The sequence below is a fragment of the Solanum dulcamara genome, chromosome 6 (assembly GCF_947179165.1).
Source record: "Solanum dulcamara chromosome 6, daSolDulc1.2, whole genome shotgun sequence".
Taxonomy (NCBI): Eukaryota; Viridiplantae; Streptophyta; class Magnoliopsida; order Solanales; family Solanaceae; genus Solanum; species Solanum dulcamara.
The window spans coordinates 73,217,878-73,235,728 of record NC_077242.1 but is presented as its reverse complement, the minus strand read 5'-3'; the positions used below and the strand labels follow the sequence as shown (position 1 = coordinate 73,235,728).

The following is a 17,851-nucleotide window of genomic DNA, read 5'->3' as shown; positions in this document are numbered from 1 at the left end:
TTCTCTTAGAACACCTACAAATCACATGTTCGAGCGTAGAAGTAACCACTAATACTTTCATTAGGATAAACTGTCCACATTGCACTAATACTTTCATTAGGATAAACTGTCCACATTGCACTTGGGGATGGAGTGAATGTGGAATAAAAGGCTTTATGCACTGAACTCCCCTGGTGTGTTTGATTTCACAAATTTACATCCATCCAAAAGAAATCCCTACGTATGTGCTTTTGTTTCTTGTATTTTGATCCGTCAATGAGAAATCCCTGAACGTTCAATAGGTGCAATTTTATTCTCGATCTGAGAAATCTTCAAAAGTATATGAAAATGGTGAAGTTGCTTCAAACTGCAGAACTACAAAATCATGCCAACCTCGAAAGGGGGTCCTGAAGATTGGTTTAGATAGGCGTGCGCAAGTTCAGATAATTACTTTTATGGGCATAATACACACACAAAACTTGGGACAAGTACGCATTCCAACTTTGACGATGCACATCTAGATACCTTTACTCATCTCCACTATGTCAATTGAATACTTCAACTTACAAAATGATCATCTAAACACCTTCAAAATTTATGTATCACGCCAATATCGAATGTCCACAGAACAGTGGAAATGATCTGAAGTATTAGTTGTCATTTGAGACCAGGTTAAGGTGTCTAGACACTCTCAAAGTTGAAGTGTTTAATTACCTGCTGAAGTCAAGTTTGAGTGTTTGCTTATATATCATCCGTACTTTATATGGATATAAAAGTGTTGAATCAACTGCAAACAGAGTAAACTACATCAAGACATCGAGTGCCTGATTTAACAGAGGTAATCAAACACCAGAAAACACATGCAACCAGAATAGGAAGCTATTGGCAAAACAGAAAAGGAAAGAGTATATTTATTCTATCGGTATAAGCAGATAATAGCCAGTTGGTGTTATTCTATCTACACACCAAAATAGCTGTCCATCTGTAGTCTTGTACCCAGGATAAACTATATCATTGATAAGGGCGGTATCGCACAAGATTTGGAAGGGTTGTAGCTTGAAGTTTCTTGATTTCACATGCTGTCACCCCACAATATTCCAGGTATAGCAAGCGTAAATTCTTGAGAAACTTCAGGTGCTGCAAGCCATCATTGGTGATACTAGAGTTCGAGACATTCAAAGAAACCAATGATGTCAATCCTGCATTTTTGAAATGAGATGTTTGTCAATTAAGTAAGGAAAATTATGAAAAACTAGGATTCAAAATCGAGAGAAGAGAAAAAGAAAGAAAACACTGATGCAATTCCAATCGGTCTTGAGTGTCGGTTTACAGAGCTACCCAATAACTCCACCTATATCGGTGAGAATAAATATCTACCAAGTGAAATAATCGAGAAGTAAGTAAACTGGTCCAAACAACTAAATGAAAGAACAACCTGGTGCACGAAGCATCCTGTGTTCACACAGAGCCTGGAAAACGACCATACCCACAAGGGAACGTACTGTAGGCACCCTACCTTGATCCAAGCATCAATGGCTAATTTCATGGCTTCAATCCGTGACCTATTAGCTCACACAGAGATAACTATACCATTGCTCCAAGGTTCCCCTTATCCTAACACCTCAATGATAGAAAGAGACGAAGTCAACGCGCAATATCGTGTCTCTATTCTAGTGTATGTATTCCTGCAGTTGGCTAGGCTACTACATCCCTTTCTTAAGCCCTCCAAAAGAGAGCGTGTGTGGGGAAGCACACACCAGCACTAAATTCACCGTCGCTGTTTCAGAAAGCATTCACCATTGTGGTATTTCGTTTAAGCTGATTGAAAAAGGGTGCATCAGTAAGTTGAGAGAAACTTAACATATTAATAGTTCTATCGTCTTTATTAACTATGCTTGAAATCTTCAATTCCCAATGTAGTTCCTTATTAATCATCCATAGCAGCAGTTTTGACGAGCATTTGAACTGCTGTAGGTGTTTCATGTACCGAATGAAATCAAAACGTACCTGATAGGAACTCTAAGGCTGTATTTGATAGCTTCAAGTTTTGTGACAGGTTTAGCAACATCAGAGAAGTAAGATCCTTCATGTTCTTGATGCCAGCATCCGTCAAACGACCACCACAGAGGTCAAGAGATTGGAGGTTTTTGAAATCTGACGAGACATGCACATACTTGAGAATTTGGAAATGAGCGAGAAATTGAAAACATCAATGTGTCCGAATACAAATGTAGTGGAGCTACTAGATTATCTTGCCAAAATTAATATCTGATTTATTAGATAGTGATCACAAAGATCAGATACTCCAAGAGAGGACAACCACCAAGAAATTGTTTAATGCTTCCTCTCATTAAATGAGTCGTTTCATATGCCAGTATCGGTATTGTAAGTTATAAATAGTAAGATCAAGAAGCAATTAACAGCTGAATCACTTAGCATCGGATCAACTAAAGAAGTTTCTACGATGAAATACATCTTGTCCATTCAATTCTATTACCATGTATCGCCAAGAGAATTCGTTCATACTACCATCTGTAAAGAAATGATGAGAACATTCCTGCTCTGTATTCAAAACTTTAACATACTTGGAAAGGAGAGGAAAAATTAACAGTTCTTAGAAAAAACAAATGGCTGCTTTAACTTACATGACAGATACTTTGTCCCGGAATCCGTGATCTGAGCACCAAAAAGATCCAGATGAGTCAATCCAGTTAAACCTGCTTCCATGTGGCAGAAAAAGCTACATGTTGATGTTTCTTGTATAAACCAGAAAATAATGACGTAAATGGCTCCTACATATTACTGAGCAATCAACAATTCGATAGGGTAAAGAAATCTCAAAAGCAAACTATTAGATTCACTAGACAATATTGTAGAGATTAGAGAACGAAGATGAAATTCAAAAGTTCTAGCTTCAACTACAATGAGAGTTGTCCCAAAAAAAAAAAAAGAGAGATGAATTAACAAACAAAAACATAACAAAACCCAAAATGAACAGTAATCCTGAGGCTTTAAATTCTGGTTAGTAGTATGAAGCGTCACTATAATTTTAAAAAATAGTCCATCATGATAATTTGGACGGTGCCTACTTGCCGGTACAACTTCACAAGACATACAATTACAGACTTCTGTACAAAAAGTAGAACAAATAAAAACAGTTCCTAATGTCAAAGAAGTCACTACCAGAAACACATTCTGGTGTTTCAAGGTTTTCCACTGATCCATACCCGCACACCAATCATTATTCTCCTTAGCATGATCAGAATATCCGTAACCAGAGTTTGTTGACCTTCTATACTAGCAATATATCAATCAAGTCCATGCATACAAAGAACAACAACATATTAGTGTAATCCCACAAGGGGAGTCTGGAGAGGATAGTGTGTACGCAGACCTTACCCCTACCTTGGAAGGTAGAGAGGTTGTTTTCGATAGACCCTCCACTCACGAAAAAGCATTTCGAAAAAGAAAACATAGGAGAGAAGAAGTCATGTCAAATACTAAAGAAAGCATGACAAAGTATTCTTACAAGGAAGAGTAACTACAACAAAATAGGACAATAATCAGGTACAAGAAACTACAAGAGTAATACTACAACAACTAGTATGAAAGGATAAGCGACACAATACTCAAGTACCCCCTAACATCTACCTTAATTCGTGTCCTTTATAACCTCCTATCTAAAGGCCATGTGTGAAGTGTGTGTAATGAAAATGGACACGAGATTCGGGATGAGAAGATTTCCAAAATCTGCACCCCATAATAAAGAAGAAAGAGATCTTAGGGCTTACCGGTGAGAACTGCAAGTCCCGAGTCTGTAATATGACGGGCATCAAGGTTAAGTGACCTCAGAGAAGTCAATCCTGATAACTTTTTCAAACCTCTGTCAGTTACTGAGGTGAACGAGAGATTGAGATCCTCCAATTTCGTCAGCCCTAAAACATATCAATTATTAAAATCAGCACATCATCATATGTACGAGATAACAATTCAGAAGCATCAAGCAGTTAGCTGCAATGCTTTTACAAGTCAAAAATGTGACAGAAGTTATACACATTGCTCAACGGAATGAAGATAATAACACCAATTCCTTTCCCCTACATCCTCCCACCCCTAGATGGGAGAGGAGGTGTAGCAAATACTACACCCCCGATTTACTGCCATAAGAGCTTATAACTTTCAACTACAATTGAAGTCTTTGAATTGTGAAAATACACAGATCTCGATGTACAGAAAATCCCTTGTAACAAATTCTATGTCATGAAGATAGATCCATTTTCTAGCCAGAAAAATAACAAGAACATAAGAACTCTATTATACAGGGAAAAGAAAGGGAAAAAACAAACAAACATAGAACACATATGGAGAAGTTGGATAATAACTACTCCCTCTATCCCAATTTATGTAGCACACATTATGTTTTAGTTTGTCCCAAAAAGAATTGACATCTATCTATATTTAGGAACAATCTAACTTTAAAATTCTCATTTTACCCTTCATGAGATGATTTACCACCACACAAATGTATATGGCTTATTTTAGACCACAAGTTTCAGAAGTCTTTCTTCCTATTGCACCGTACCAAGTCAAACAATGCCACATAATTGAGATGGAAGAAATACTAAATTCAAATCAGCGGAGGACACTTTTAAGTGCAATAGAGAACCAGAACTACGAGACACTTCTCTTTTTAATGAAAAAGGAAGCAGAACTTGGAGTCTGATTTACAATAGGCTCTTCAATTGACATCCACAAGTTGAACAGATGCTTTTGGCAGGTGGGTATTTGCATAGCTAACCTGGATAACTAATTAACCTTGACCCACAAGGAATATGTTGTTTTGACCATACAAAATGAATTGGGAACTTGATTAAAATCTAATAACTTCAAGAAGTCTAAATGCAAAAAATGAAACGATGACAAGTCAATCCTAGATGTGAAAGGAACAAATGATCAGACCCCTGAATTTGGACGGATGAAAATGAATTGACCAACCTAGAGTTTGCTCAGAAAGAACTAAAAGATAATAATGTAAACAGGATGTGCATATTCTTGTAGATATCAACTCATAGTATGAAGAGAAATAAAAGTTGTATTGCATTTTGAAGATTGATAATAAGATCAGTTGCAAACTCAAGTGAAATTCTCGAAGTTTGGCAAGTGTTGGCCTACTAAACGATAACTTCAAGCCAAAACCTTAGGGGTCGTTTGGTATGATGGACAAGCATAGATAGTCCTCGGATAAAAATAGCCCTTGTTTGGTTACGAATCCTAGGATACGTTATACCAGGATTAGTAATTAAAACTGGGGTGAGTTATCCCTGCAGGAGGATGGAAAAATAGCACTGGGATTGGTTATCACGAGATAAAACATGATACCGGGATACTTAATAAGGTGGAGGGCATTTTTGTGAACAAACAACTTCTTCTTAGAATTATGCAATACATGTTATTTTTAATATATCAAACTAAACAGTCAATAAAACATAATACCGGAATAACTAATCCCAGCAAAACTTGTCTTCAAACCCAACGACCCCTTAGTATTTTTTGTAATCTGACCAACTTAAGTCCTCACCCCGATTTTCTCATAGCTACTCATAAATTCGGGGCAAGCGTGTCAACTTGTGCAGATACATTGGTTGGTGAGATATGATCTATAAGCTAATTAGGATTAAGTTGAACTTTACTGCTATTGTGAGAGCTGGCATGAAAGAAAAAACAATATATCAAAGTCATTAGCTAGTGTGATGCCAAAAATCCCATAACATAATGGAAAAGTAGTTGCCAAGTAGGGTAAACAGTCCAACCAGAGAGTTGAAGTATTCCATCGCTTCCAACTTCAGTATCAGACAGCTCCAAAGCTTTCAAGTTTGAAAGGCCTGAAAAAGACGACAACATAAATCTATAAGAAGAAAAGAGCTCTCTTTCTGGTGGATGGATTTTAACCAAATTATATGGCGTTAATTCAGAGCTTCAAAAGTGCTCATGAACAATCTCCAAGCGAGTCTAACAAGTTCAAATCTGCATGAACTTCACATAACATGCCTGTATATGACCATCTCAGTTAGAGTGGAATTATTGCACCAAAACACCAAAGATTGCATAAACTACATGATGAGGGATTCAAGACTACAACATAATACAGAAAAAGGAAATGTGTGACACTGCACCATAATGCTGATCAAAGAAAAGAGGGGAGGGGAAATAAACTATGTTTACGTATATACCAGCTAAATGAGGAAGACCATCATTGCTAATCCTACAAGAATCCAAGTAGAGGCCTTCCAATTTTGTCAGCCCTGCAATATAGGTAAAACTAAAGGAAATAAATAGCCAATACTTATGGGAGAAGGATGAAATGTATAGAAGTAACCACCTCAACTAAGAACTGAAAATATTCACACCGAGGGAACAGGTAAAGGAACATCAATTCTACCTATCCTGAAAGCATCTCAGAACTCCAAAATAAAGTAGCAGCCCGTGAGACAAATATCAACTCTACATATACCAGCAGTTCGTTTAAGATGAAAACAAAAAAGTTTCAGCATGTGAACATTCCGTAAAGAGGAAGGTCATATGGTTGCTAACTTTTCAAGTTTCGATCCCATATTGGAAGTCTCTTGACTCAACATGAACAATTGGATGACAACAAAACTCTCCACGAGATGAATATCAACTAAATAGTAGGTGTGACATCAGGATTACAACTGTTTGGGCTGTTGATTGCAAGCATAGAACTCTTACATGACAACATCTAACTGAAACATGAAGACATACCTAGTGTAATCCCACAAGTGGGGTCTAAGGAGGAGGATATGATGTATGCATACCTTACCCCTCCTTTGCAGGATAGAGGGGTTGTTCCCGGTAAACCCTTGGCTCGAAAGAAGTGTAGACAAAACAGGATAGAGAGGAAAATAACGACAACAAAATAGCAAGATAAACAGAGAAAATGAAGCAACAAGTTGCTTTATTTTTATAAAGCTATATGTGCGCTTAATACAAGAAGTCAGCTACAGCCTGCCGTTGTCATCTAACTGAAACAGATTAGCAATTATGTTTTCCATTTCTCTGACCATGAAGAAATTTCCACATTCATTTTGAGAGATGTTTGGATAAGAAACACTAGGATTTGACAATTAACCAACAAAGAGTGGAAATAAATTACATATTACATGAAAATAAAGACAGGTCATGCTTCATATTTGAAAGGAAAACAGACACTTTTGGTGAAATAAGTTGATTTGTTAAATTGAAAGCTTTCGGACCTTTAGCATGCTATAGCATGATTGCATAGAGGGGATGAATTTGAATTTTTAAGAAACTAAAGCTGAAATGTCATGTAACCTCAAAAGAAATTACAGACCTTTTAGCTGTCTCAAACATGTATCCGTGATATTGTTAAATCCCAGATTCAACTCTTTCAAACTGCTGAGTGCTGCAGATGGAAAACAGTTGGTTAAAGACATGGGATGATTTTGCTTTAGTCAACTTTATGGCAGATACCAAAAGTCTTCCACTTACCCGAAAACTTCTCGCATCCATCATCTAATAGGTGACATCTATTGACATTTAGCGACTTCAGCGAAGTGAGAGCTGCAGTACGATAAAAGGAACCATCAGAAACTTCAATCGATGGAAAAATTTCCCAGAATAGAAAAGTAATTCCATGAAAATTTCTCTCTATTACTTCATAAAATTTGTCCACCAAACTAGGCCTAATAAGCTAACATGGAAATAAGCACAGTAATGGCAGCAGACCTGTGAGGTAATCCAAACATGAAGCAGTAACATCAGACCCTTCCAAGTTTAGCACAACGAGCTTGTGCAAATCTGTAAAAGAACGTAATATTATCAAAGCCAAATCACATCTTAACCACAGACCAAAAACAAATAGAAATGTTAACTTCACAAAAAACAGCCAAAGGGACTATTAATTGAGCTTTTTACATACTTGAAATTTTGCAATTTATCAGACTCAAACGGCTAAAACCGGTAACATGAACAAAATAACAAATTGATAAATAAAGATATCATCCCACAAATGAAAGCACATATTGAAATGTTTTAATACAAATATCCACAATAGTAAAACCAGCGAAACTAGAAAAAGTGCAATGAGCTTCAGGCTGTGTTTTTTCATGGAAAACACAAGAAAGCATAAAGTTCCATCTTTTGGATTCTCTTGTAAAGAAAATACGAGGTCTGTCTGCATGCTAGGCTTAGGTTTAAAGAAAACACATTATGCTGGGCAAGATCACCTAAGTCTAGCATGCAGACAACCCTCGTATGACCAATTAGTACAATCATAGGACATCACAAAAGTTTATAACACCAAAAAATGCAAGTGATACCTCTCAAATAAGACACTCCAACATTTGTTATGTCGTTGCATGAAATCTGAAGTTCCTTCAAATTCACAAGCCCTGAAATACATCGTGTGAAAATAGGCAAACGTTTAAGTAGCAACTCTATGAAACAAGCTCAAACACAAATATGAAGATTCTAAAGCATATTCATCGAGAATGTACCTGCAAGAGGCTTCAAGTCTGAATCCATAATACACTTGCAGCATCTTATAGTGAGAGATTCAAGATTCGTCAAACCTGAAAGTTAAAAGATACAAAATAGCATGACGTGCTGAAAACCAATTAAAAACATAATAAGTTGATGAAAACAAGGATAAACTTAAACCATAAAAGTTAAAACTATCTTGACATAGTGAAGACCAATTAAAAGCATAATTAGTCAAAGATAAAAAGTACAAACTTAGTTCACTGATAATAAATCCTTTTTAATAGGTTCACTAGCCTTCTTACAAGACCAGTGACGGATTCTTCAGATTCTCTCTTCCACTAACTCCTACTCTTTAACAAGAAAAATCTACTACCTCGAGTTTTAACCAATTTACTCCAACACATTATGCTGGCTATATCAATTTAAGTTAATTGTTACCTCTCAGCTTGTTTGGGTACATTTTAAGGAAAAGCAAATTTTGTGATATACAACAAGGGGCAAGTGTTTTAGTATGGTAAACTGAATGATAACTGCATCAAAACTTCCATTGCCATATCTTCAAAGTGTGCAATTTAAGGTTGATTCTACAAGAGAAGAGGACCATGAGACAGCGTGATGCAACAAACATTGAACTACTCAACTAGAGAATTCAACAAATGTGTTACAAAGCTTGATAAAGAAAAAGTTAACTTTCACTTGCATTCTTGCTCAACTTGTAATTCCAATAAGCAGAAGAATGCACTGTTCTCTAATGCAATTATTTCACTGTCACACACCCAGAGGCAGATGCAGATGCAGCCTTAGAGCGCCGGGTTCATCTGAACCCGGTACTTCCAACACACAGTATAACTTGTAAAAATTCACTAACAATAAGTAGGTCTGAACCCATAATTTTAAAAATATAATAGGCTTAGTGGTACGAACCTTAAAAGGTTGAACCCATAAATTTTAAATCTTGGATCCGCCTTTGACCCCTCCCCTCTTTTTGTTTATTCTTTTATATTGCTATTTATAGTTCTTTAGAAGACCACGGAATATTTGGTATTCTCCTGATAAATCGCTCTCATTCCACTCAAGAATTTCTGTGTTGTAGATTAGGACCTTCGCATCACAAGTACAATTAAATAAGTGCATTAACAAGTCGGAGCTACATGCATAAAGGGCAGAACACAACCAAGGAAAGAGGGGCATATGCTGTGCATTCTTATATGATCGGAAACGATAAAAATAGCCAAACATTAAAGACGACAGAATGTTGTCTCTCTACAAGAAAATAAGGGAAAGCAACAAACCTTCAAGATGAATAAAACCTCCATGAATTAGAGGACATCGCTCAAAATCCAACTTGACTAGTTTCTCTAAGCCGGATAAACTTTTCATTGATTCAGCACTGAGCCCATAGCATTTTCTAAAACTCAAGTATGTCAAATTTGTAAAACCTGAGGCACAAATATAATGGATCGTCATCACCAGAAATTATAGCACATAGAGTTTGCAGGGTGGGGGTGGGGTGGGGGTGGGGGGAGATAGAGTGATATATCCACTTTGGCAAACAAGACAAAATCATTCATCAAACCAAAGTGTCAACTTACATTATCCATAGAAAACGTGGAAATGGCTATTCAACCCCCGAATGAGATAGAAGTAAATTCACTAATGATCTTGGAAGCTCAAATAATGTGTCTGAATCTGATCAATTTTATCATGCATGTAACGCATTCCATTATAAACTACTTCCCAAAATTCAGTTTCTTAAGCTACATTAAGAAGCAGATTACCGTAGTGTTGACTGATGAGGCATCAATGGAAGTTCCCATTGGATGGATTTTTAAGGTTTCCTTTGGTTTCCTTTTTCTATATCTGAATTAATAGAGAAGTCCGTAGAGGTTGGTATCCCAAAAATGTAAATGAAAAAAAGGTCCCTGGTAATTAGACTAATTATAATCTGATTAATAGAAGCAGAATTTAATAAGTAATGATCCAATGTCAAAGATAAATAGCACTTGAAAGCAAATAGTGAATTCAATTACAAATCTTTCTACATTCATGCTGATTATGACAAGCTATAATGGACACGGTAAACAAAAGTATTTATATTAGCTTCATAATAGGCAATCCTTCTATGTCAAATTAGTTGCAAAAGAGCAGTATAGATTAACAAGAGATATATCAGCAGAGGGAGTAGCAATAAGTACCACCTATGTTCTCTATGCCACGGGCAGAAATTTTGTCACAGCAATCCAAACCTAAGGCTTGGAGGTTTGAGCAATTCCTAAGGAGGCTTAAACCAAAATCCGTAACCTCAGTGCTAGAGATATATGCAGACAGTAATGATGATCCTTGTGAAGATATGACATCCATCCATTTATCGTTTACTCTCTTATGTTCTCCCATGCACATATCCTATCAACAAAAAGCAAATAATCAAATGAAATAACCAGATCCTGTACTGAAACAACAATTAGTTTCAAGCTTCCAATACAAGCGAGGACTTTACATGCAGGGCGCAATCTCTAAAAGCCTCAATACAGTTATCAGAAAGGCTGCATGAATCCACCAGATGGTTGAATATCAACTGGCTTATGTCCCTTGGGAGCATTGAAAATGAACGATATTTGTCAATGTCCTGTTAATACAGAGAGCATAAGACTTCCTGAACAAACACAAAGTACTCAACCCTGAACCTCAAAGGGATGTAGCAGAGATATTTAGTCACCTCGCATATTTTACAAACGCATAATTCCATAAGGGACGGACAACTGCTTTGTTGAAATTGACAACACGCGTCCGGCAGAAAAAGGGAGGACTCTAGCCATTTTGAGCTCCCAAATTTGAAGTATCTACCAGAGAAGCCTCTTCTAATTATGTTTTCATCAGCATAGTGATCTCTTTTACATGAACAAACACTCCCCATCAAGGATTTCCCTTGAGAAGACTCACTCACTATCATTAAATGCTCCAAAAAGATGGTTCTGTGGCTCAATAATGAATAGACTAATAATATATCTGGTAGCAATTTTGCATAAGCATTCAAAAGAAGTCCTGCAACAGAGAGACATATTTTACACATCAAAATTCTTGCGGAGCCAGGATTTTCACTCGGAGGAGTCGAAATATAAAAAAATTGCACACACCAAGAAAACAAGGGTATATACATTTAAAAAATTATGTATCTACACATTGTAATTTTCTAGGACCTTGACAAGGGTAGCTGTGCCACTGATTGGTACTTTATTGAAGGAATGAAATTAACGTTACACGGAACTGCTCGTCAGAAAACAAAACTCTCAACATAAATTTACATGCCAATAGGGCAGAAAAGGTTCTATTATCTCAAGACAATCCAAATGTAAATAGTTTTGCAAAAGTACATCAACTTAATGAAAATTTCAACAACACAACCAAACTCAATGAATTTAACCACATAGAGAATGAAGAAGTATAAAACAACCGCTCTCCATCAATTAACCATGTACAATAACAAAAAGGCCACACGAAGTATCAGGGTCCGGAGGGGGGTTGAGTTAGGGAACCTACTCGTCACCTAAGAGAAATTTCTCAGAGACATTTCTCCTAACAATAAAATACACTATGCATATACTAAACCCCATTTCATTCTACCAAACAAGAAAATAACCTTAAACTCCACTTCCTCAAACATTCTCATAGAAGCATACTCATATACTAATAGTTTGTATGCAAGGAGAGGGCTCAGAGTTTCTTTTTTTCTACTCCTAAAGTAAAACAAAATACATGTAAAGTTTGAAACTTAAAAGCATAATAAACAAAGGGTATGAAAAAAGAAGCATACTATTGCCAATAAAAAATGAACCCTGCATGCAAAAGAGAAAGAAAGACTCACTCAGACAGTTACATTAGCAAACTTTCATTGTGTATTTGTTGCACTAAAATTTCATACCTTAAATACTCAGACCCTTTATCTACTTCCAGAGGATAAATACAAAAGATTTGATTTTTATTGTCAGTTTGATAGTAACAAAATTAAAGAAAAAGAGGCAAGAAGGAGTCAAGGTGGTGGCAAGAACAGGGGAACCATTTGGGTATGTGCCACTTGTCCAAAAATACACATGTAAAGTTTAAAACTTTAAAGCATAATAAAATAAAGAACATCATATTACCAATAAATGCATGCAAAGAGAAAGAAAGACACTTAAAAAATTACATTAGCAAACTTTCAATGTGTATTTTCCAGTAAATTTTCATACCTCAAAGTAAGGAGAGGGCTAAAAGTTTCTTTCTTTCTACTACTCAAGTACACAAAATACATGTAAAGTTTGAAACTTTAAAGCATAATAAATAAAGCGTAGAAAAAAAAACTTCAAAAAAAAAAACATCATATTGTCAATAAAAAATGAACCCTAAATAAAACATAAAGTTTAAAACTTTAAAGCATAATAAATAAAGGGTAGAAAAAAAATTCAAAAAAAAAACATTATATTGTCAATAAAAAATGAACCCTAAATAAAACATAAAGTTTGAAACTTTAAAGAATAATAAATAAAGGGTAGGAAAAAAAAACTCGAAAAAGCATCATATTGTCAATAAAAAATGAAACCTAAAAAAATAAAGTTTGAAACTTGAAAGGGTAGGGAAAAAAACCTTCAAAAAAACATCATATTGTCAATAAAAAATGAACCCTGAAACAAATAAATGCATGCTCAAAGAAACAAAGACTCACTCAAAATAAATACATGAGCAAACTTAATTTTTTTGCACTAAAACTTCATACCTTTTAAAGCCCCAAAATACTCTTAATAAAAAGACCCTTTATATACTTTCAGATGATAAATACAAAAGATTTGATTTTTAATGTCAGTTATGATAGGAACAAAATTACAGAAAGGAAGAGGCAATAGGGAACTATTTTGGTATGTGTGCCACTTATCCATCAATTTTTGTTGAGTCATTTGATTATATAGTAGCAAGAAGATAAGAGAAGCTTTTTTATTTTATTTTTGTGTGATCAAAAAAGTGATGTAATGTTTTTATTCCTAGTACTGTATTGTTTTTTTTTTCTGTCATCGTGTATTCTTATGATTTGTTAACCTATCATCATTATTAAATTATAGGTTTTTAGCTTTACATGTCGATATACGTAAATGTTTGGGAAAATTACATGGATAACCAAGAGATATATTAGTTAATTATCTAATATAATTATAATTTAAATTAATTATGGCTCGCAATAAATATCTAGCTATAATTACAGTTTGAATTTTGTATAATTCGTGCGATTATACAAATATTGATTGTGATTATACAAATGTTGTGCACAAATACAATTTTAATTTTGTATAATTCACGCGATTTATACAAATGTTATGCGTTATTATACAAATATTGTGCGCGAATCGCATTGTATACCGAAATATACAAACACTACAAATTATATAGTGAATTATACAAACGTTGTGCATAAATTGTATAGTGAAATATACAAACGTTATACAAAAATTGGGAATTGTATAGCGAATTATACAAACGTATACAATTGTTGCGCGAATTATACAAACGTTGGTATAACTATAGCTACGAATTATAATTAGCAAACTATAATTGTGAAGCATAATTAAGACATTTTTGAGTGGCTATATGCGAAAATTCCTCATGTTTCTTTTAACTAGTCATGAACTAGTATCTATGTTGTCTGATATTAAATTTATATAAAATTAAATAAGTGATTACACACATAGTACGTGATAATTTATGTAGAAAACATTTAAACTGATTAGTAGTACGTTAGTAGGACGCATGTGTTTACTTGTTCAACTTTATACAGGTTTATCGTACTTAATTATGTATACCCAAAATAGGAAGACATAAAAGTTAAGAGGCGCAATTATATATTATGTCTTTTATATATGTGCGTGTGAGAATTTCTTATAGGAGTGTCAATGGGACGGTTCGGTCGGTTATTTTAAAAAAAATTATACCATCCCAATTTTTTGAGTATTTTATAATGTATGACCAAAATTAAATTTTTTAAAACCATTCCAATCATATCGATACGGTGTGGTTAATTTTTGTTTTTGTTTTTACTTTTAAAGTATCACCTCAAAATATATTATTATTAAAATATTTTTTCGCAAGTATGTTCGAAACACTTCAATTCTTCACCAAGAAGTCAAGAATGTAAAACCTTTTTGTCGTATTGTTTGATCTTAAAGATTTAATAGGAGTGCTTGCATAGATTTTGTCGTATTGTTTGATGGAGTATCTATTATAGTATCTTTTAATTTAAAATCTAATAAAATTAAAGGACAATTAAAGAGTAAAGACCAAAAGTCGTCTAGTCACCAGAGACATAGGACATAGGTTATATTTATATTTGAAAAATATTGCAAAATATATTTATATATTAAATTCAACATATTGTTAATACATAAATATATTTACACACATGTAAGGTTATTCGATTTTGTTCGGAAATTTTTTGATTTTTTTTATAAATTAAAAAGATCATCTCAATTGTTTGGGACAATTATACACTTAAATAAAAATCTATAATTTTATTTTTAAAATGATATAAATTAATTCGATACGGTTAAATTCGATCGATTTTTCATATTTTTTTGACGTCCCTAATTTCTTATATAGCTAGAAGGATCCTTCTATAATCTGAATACTTATTTATTAAAAATTAATTGAATTGAGAATATAACGTCATTATCTTTGAAATATATGTGAGAGTGGGGTCATAACTAATGTCGACTAAACAAATTATTGGAATTCCTAGTTCCATTAAAAAAAAATAAGAAATATTATAATTCATAAAGTAAAGTAGAACTCTATAATTTAATTATGAAACTTATAAAGTAAATGGTGTTTGAGTGTCTTTTTTATGTATTTACCCTTATATTTAGGTTTACTTTGATATATAGCTACTGAAAAATATTTTAGATAATTAGTATATTTTAAAATATTGCAATTTGCTAAATTAACTTTTTCAGTCACTAACTTCATAGTTTATTTACCAATTTTATTTTTATAGATGATTAATTATGTCATATTTTTTAAATAGAAATGTTTCAAAATGAGAACTCTATTTTGACATCATGCTGTATTTGTAGAAGTATATCTTTTTTTCTTTTTTTGCTTATTATAAATTTAGGGACCCACCTTATCTCAAAGAATTAAAAAGATAATTGAAACCATTGAATTATTTTAATGAGAAAAAAGAAGGCGCCATAGGTTTTGTAACAAGGGTAAATTAACAGAATAAAGATGATTATCAGTAATCACTTATATATCATAGATTTGGATTGGACTTTATCATCTCTTTTGGATAAGTTTTTTTTTTTCTTCCATCTTTATGTTTATAGATAAAAAACAAGAATTGTGCAATTACAACTTCATCATTAAGTCATCTCAAGAGATTTTTTTGTTTATTTCAAAATATATATTTTTTTAAAATCATATTATAATTTTTAGTAATTATCTTTGTGTGCATAATATTGATTTAAGATAAAGTTAAACAGAGTAACATAATTAGTGAAGATACACATATTTGATCACCAACAAGATTTATGATGAAGTGATTAATATCCATTTATCCTTAATCACAGATCTAAATTCAATACATGCACCAAATTAACAGATAGTACTTGATATATATAATAAGTCTTTTGCTATAAATGATGCTTATAAAAAGTCAATAATTGACATTAGTTAAGATTAAGTTCACACTCAGATACGATTCTTTGGGTGATATTAAGTGGAATTACCCCTAACAAAAGTTTTATTCTTCATTTTTATAAATTTTTTTCAATTTGGTATTACTTGTTTGTACAAAAAATTGTGATTAAGAACACATTAATCTCATTTTAGCATCTTTTTATCGCTTTAAAATTTTTTTATTAGAAAACTTGTGTGCTTCTTCATTTTGAGTTGAGTGATTTAATTGATACAAAATAAAGTTTAATGACTTTAATAGATAAATTTTTAAAGTTGAGTGACTTTTCGAGATATTAACTCGTAATATTATATGACCAGTAAAGATGGCGAGTTGATTTAGCAGGTGATCTTCTAGATGAAGATCTTAAATTCAAAATTTCATATATGCTTTCTAGGTTGAACTTGTCTATGGGGACTTGCCCAATACGATTTGACTCTTATGTATGATTTGAAGGGTATTAACGAAATTCAAAGAATAGAGGTTGTGGTTCTCTTATTAAAAAAAATAGTAACTCTATATGTTGTAGCAAAGCTGTGGGCAAACTTCTCCTTTTCGATTATTAGGGAACAAATTATTTTGGAATATTAATTTTATTTATGTGAACAAATATCACGTGTCATTAGGATCTAAAGCTTGCTTTCTTATATACTCAATATCTCACTTGCATTTGTCAATACTAAAGTTGGCTAGAGTGTTACACCCTAAGAGTAAACAGAACTCATGTTAGGGTATCCTTCCCCTTTCATAATTCCTAGGGCTGTTCAAAACTGAATCGAAATCGATAAATCGAATCAAAAAAAGTTATTAATTTATCGATAATGGGTTATTGATTTAGTAGTTTCAATAATAGTTTTAATTTTTTTCATTATTGGGTTATTGGTTCTTAGTGGTTTAAAGTTTTTTCTTTAACGGGTTAACAATAACCTGATAGTAACTTAATAATTTATATTTATTACCATTTGGTATATAAAGTCCTTTACTTAGAATTTAGTTTTCATACTTCTATTTCTTGCTGTCTCAAACTCATGGTTATTATACAATGTTTTGCATTTGCGTTTGAGCAAGACGCAATTTATATTTATTACCATTTGGTAATAAAGTCCTTTACTTACAATTTAGTTTTCATACTTTTATTTCTTCCTGTCTCAAACTCTTGGTTATTATACAATGTTTTACATTTGTGTTTGAGCAAGACGCAATTTATCAACTCATGTGCATGGTTCATTTGATTTGTCACCTTGTTTCTAAGTGATTTTCAATGAATTTTTTTTGTATTAAATCTTAACGGTTAAATCAATAACCGAACCGATAATGATCGATAACCGATAAGTCAATATCTTAATGGTTCTATAACGATTTGACATGTCTATAAATAGATAGCCGATAAGTCAAACCGATAAACTTCAAAATCGAACCGAATCAATCGATACGCAGCCTTATTAGGTCCTACGCATAAAGAATCTAAATTAGTCAGACTAATGAGTTTCGAATACTGGTCAGACACTGCACCTTTATATGAAAAAGAAACAAGAAGTAGCTTCATATATAAGGCAAGGAATTCCTTATGCAAACCAATTTCTCAAAATCTACTAACAGCTGAAAATTCAGTACCATCTTTGCTTCGGCAAAAGAATCACAACTTTGTACAAAGTAACT

The 17,851-nt window shown here is 33.4% G+C and overlaps 1 protein-coding gene across 6 annotated transcripts; it reads right to left on the bottom strand.

The window, feature by feature from the left end:
* Positions 1-790: 790 nt before the first annotated feature.
* Positions 791-13,399, bottom strand: LOC129891449 (probable inactive leucine-rich repeat receptor kinase XIAO). Of its 6 annotated transcripts, none has more exons than XM_055966820.1 (16): positions 13,250-13,399; positions 11,216-11,541; positions 10,997-11,125; positions 10,695-10,902; positions 9,792-9,938; positions 8,514-8,588; positions 8,337-8,408; positions 7,744-7,815; positions 7,507-7,578; positions 7,349-7,420; positions 6,210-6,281; positions 5,790-5,861; positions 3,771-3,914; positions 2,625-2,696; positions 1,987-2,133; positions 791-1,178 (listed from the first exon to the last, which is right to left on the bottom strand). In XM_055966820.1, the coding sequence occupies exons 2-16, from the start codon at positions 11,447-11,449 to the stop codon at positions 991-993; spliced, it is 1,776 nt and encodes a 591-aa protein (XP_055822795.1). In that variant the 5' UTR covers positions 11,450-11,541; positions 13,250-13,399; the 3' UTR covers positions 791-990. The 6 variants fall into 6 exon arrangements, with proteins under 6 accessions (XP_055822795.1, XP_055822796.1, XP_055822798.1 ...); XM_055966821.1 differs by lacking the exon at positions 13,250-13,399 and adding an exon at positions 12,726-12,806; XM_055966823.1 differs by lacking the exon at positions 13,250-13,399 and adding an exon at positions 12,419-12,434.
* Positions 13,400-17,851: the final 4,452 nt, after the last annotated feature.

Bases quoted from the DNA above. Each gene is read 5' to 3' on its own strand.
- LOC129891449 (XM_055966818.1), bottom strand. From the start codon at position 11,656: ATGTATATACCCTTGTTTTCTTGGTGTGTGCAATTTTTTTATATTTCG. The intron at 11,126-11,215 runs GTGACTAAATAT...CTGTATTAACAG, and splicing joins GCGTTTGTAAAATATGCGAG to GACATTGACAAATATCGTTC. The intron at 9,939-10,694 runs GTACTTATTGCT...TTTGTGCCTCAG, and splicing joins TGGCATAGAGAACATAGGTG to GTTTTACAAATTTGACATAC.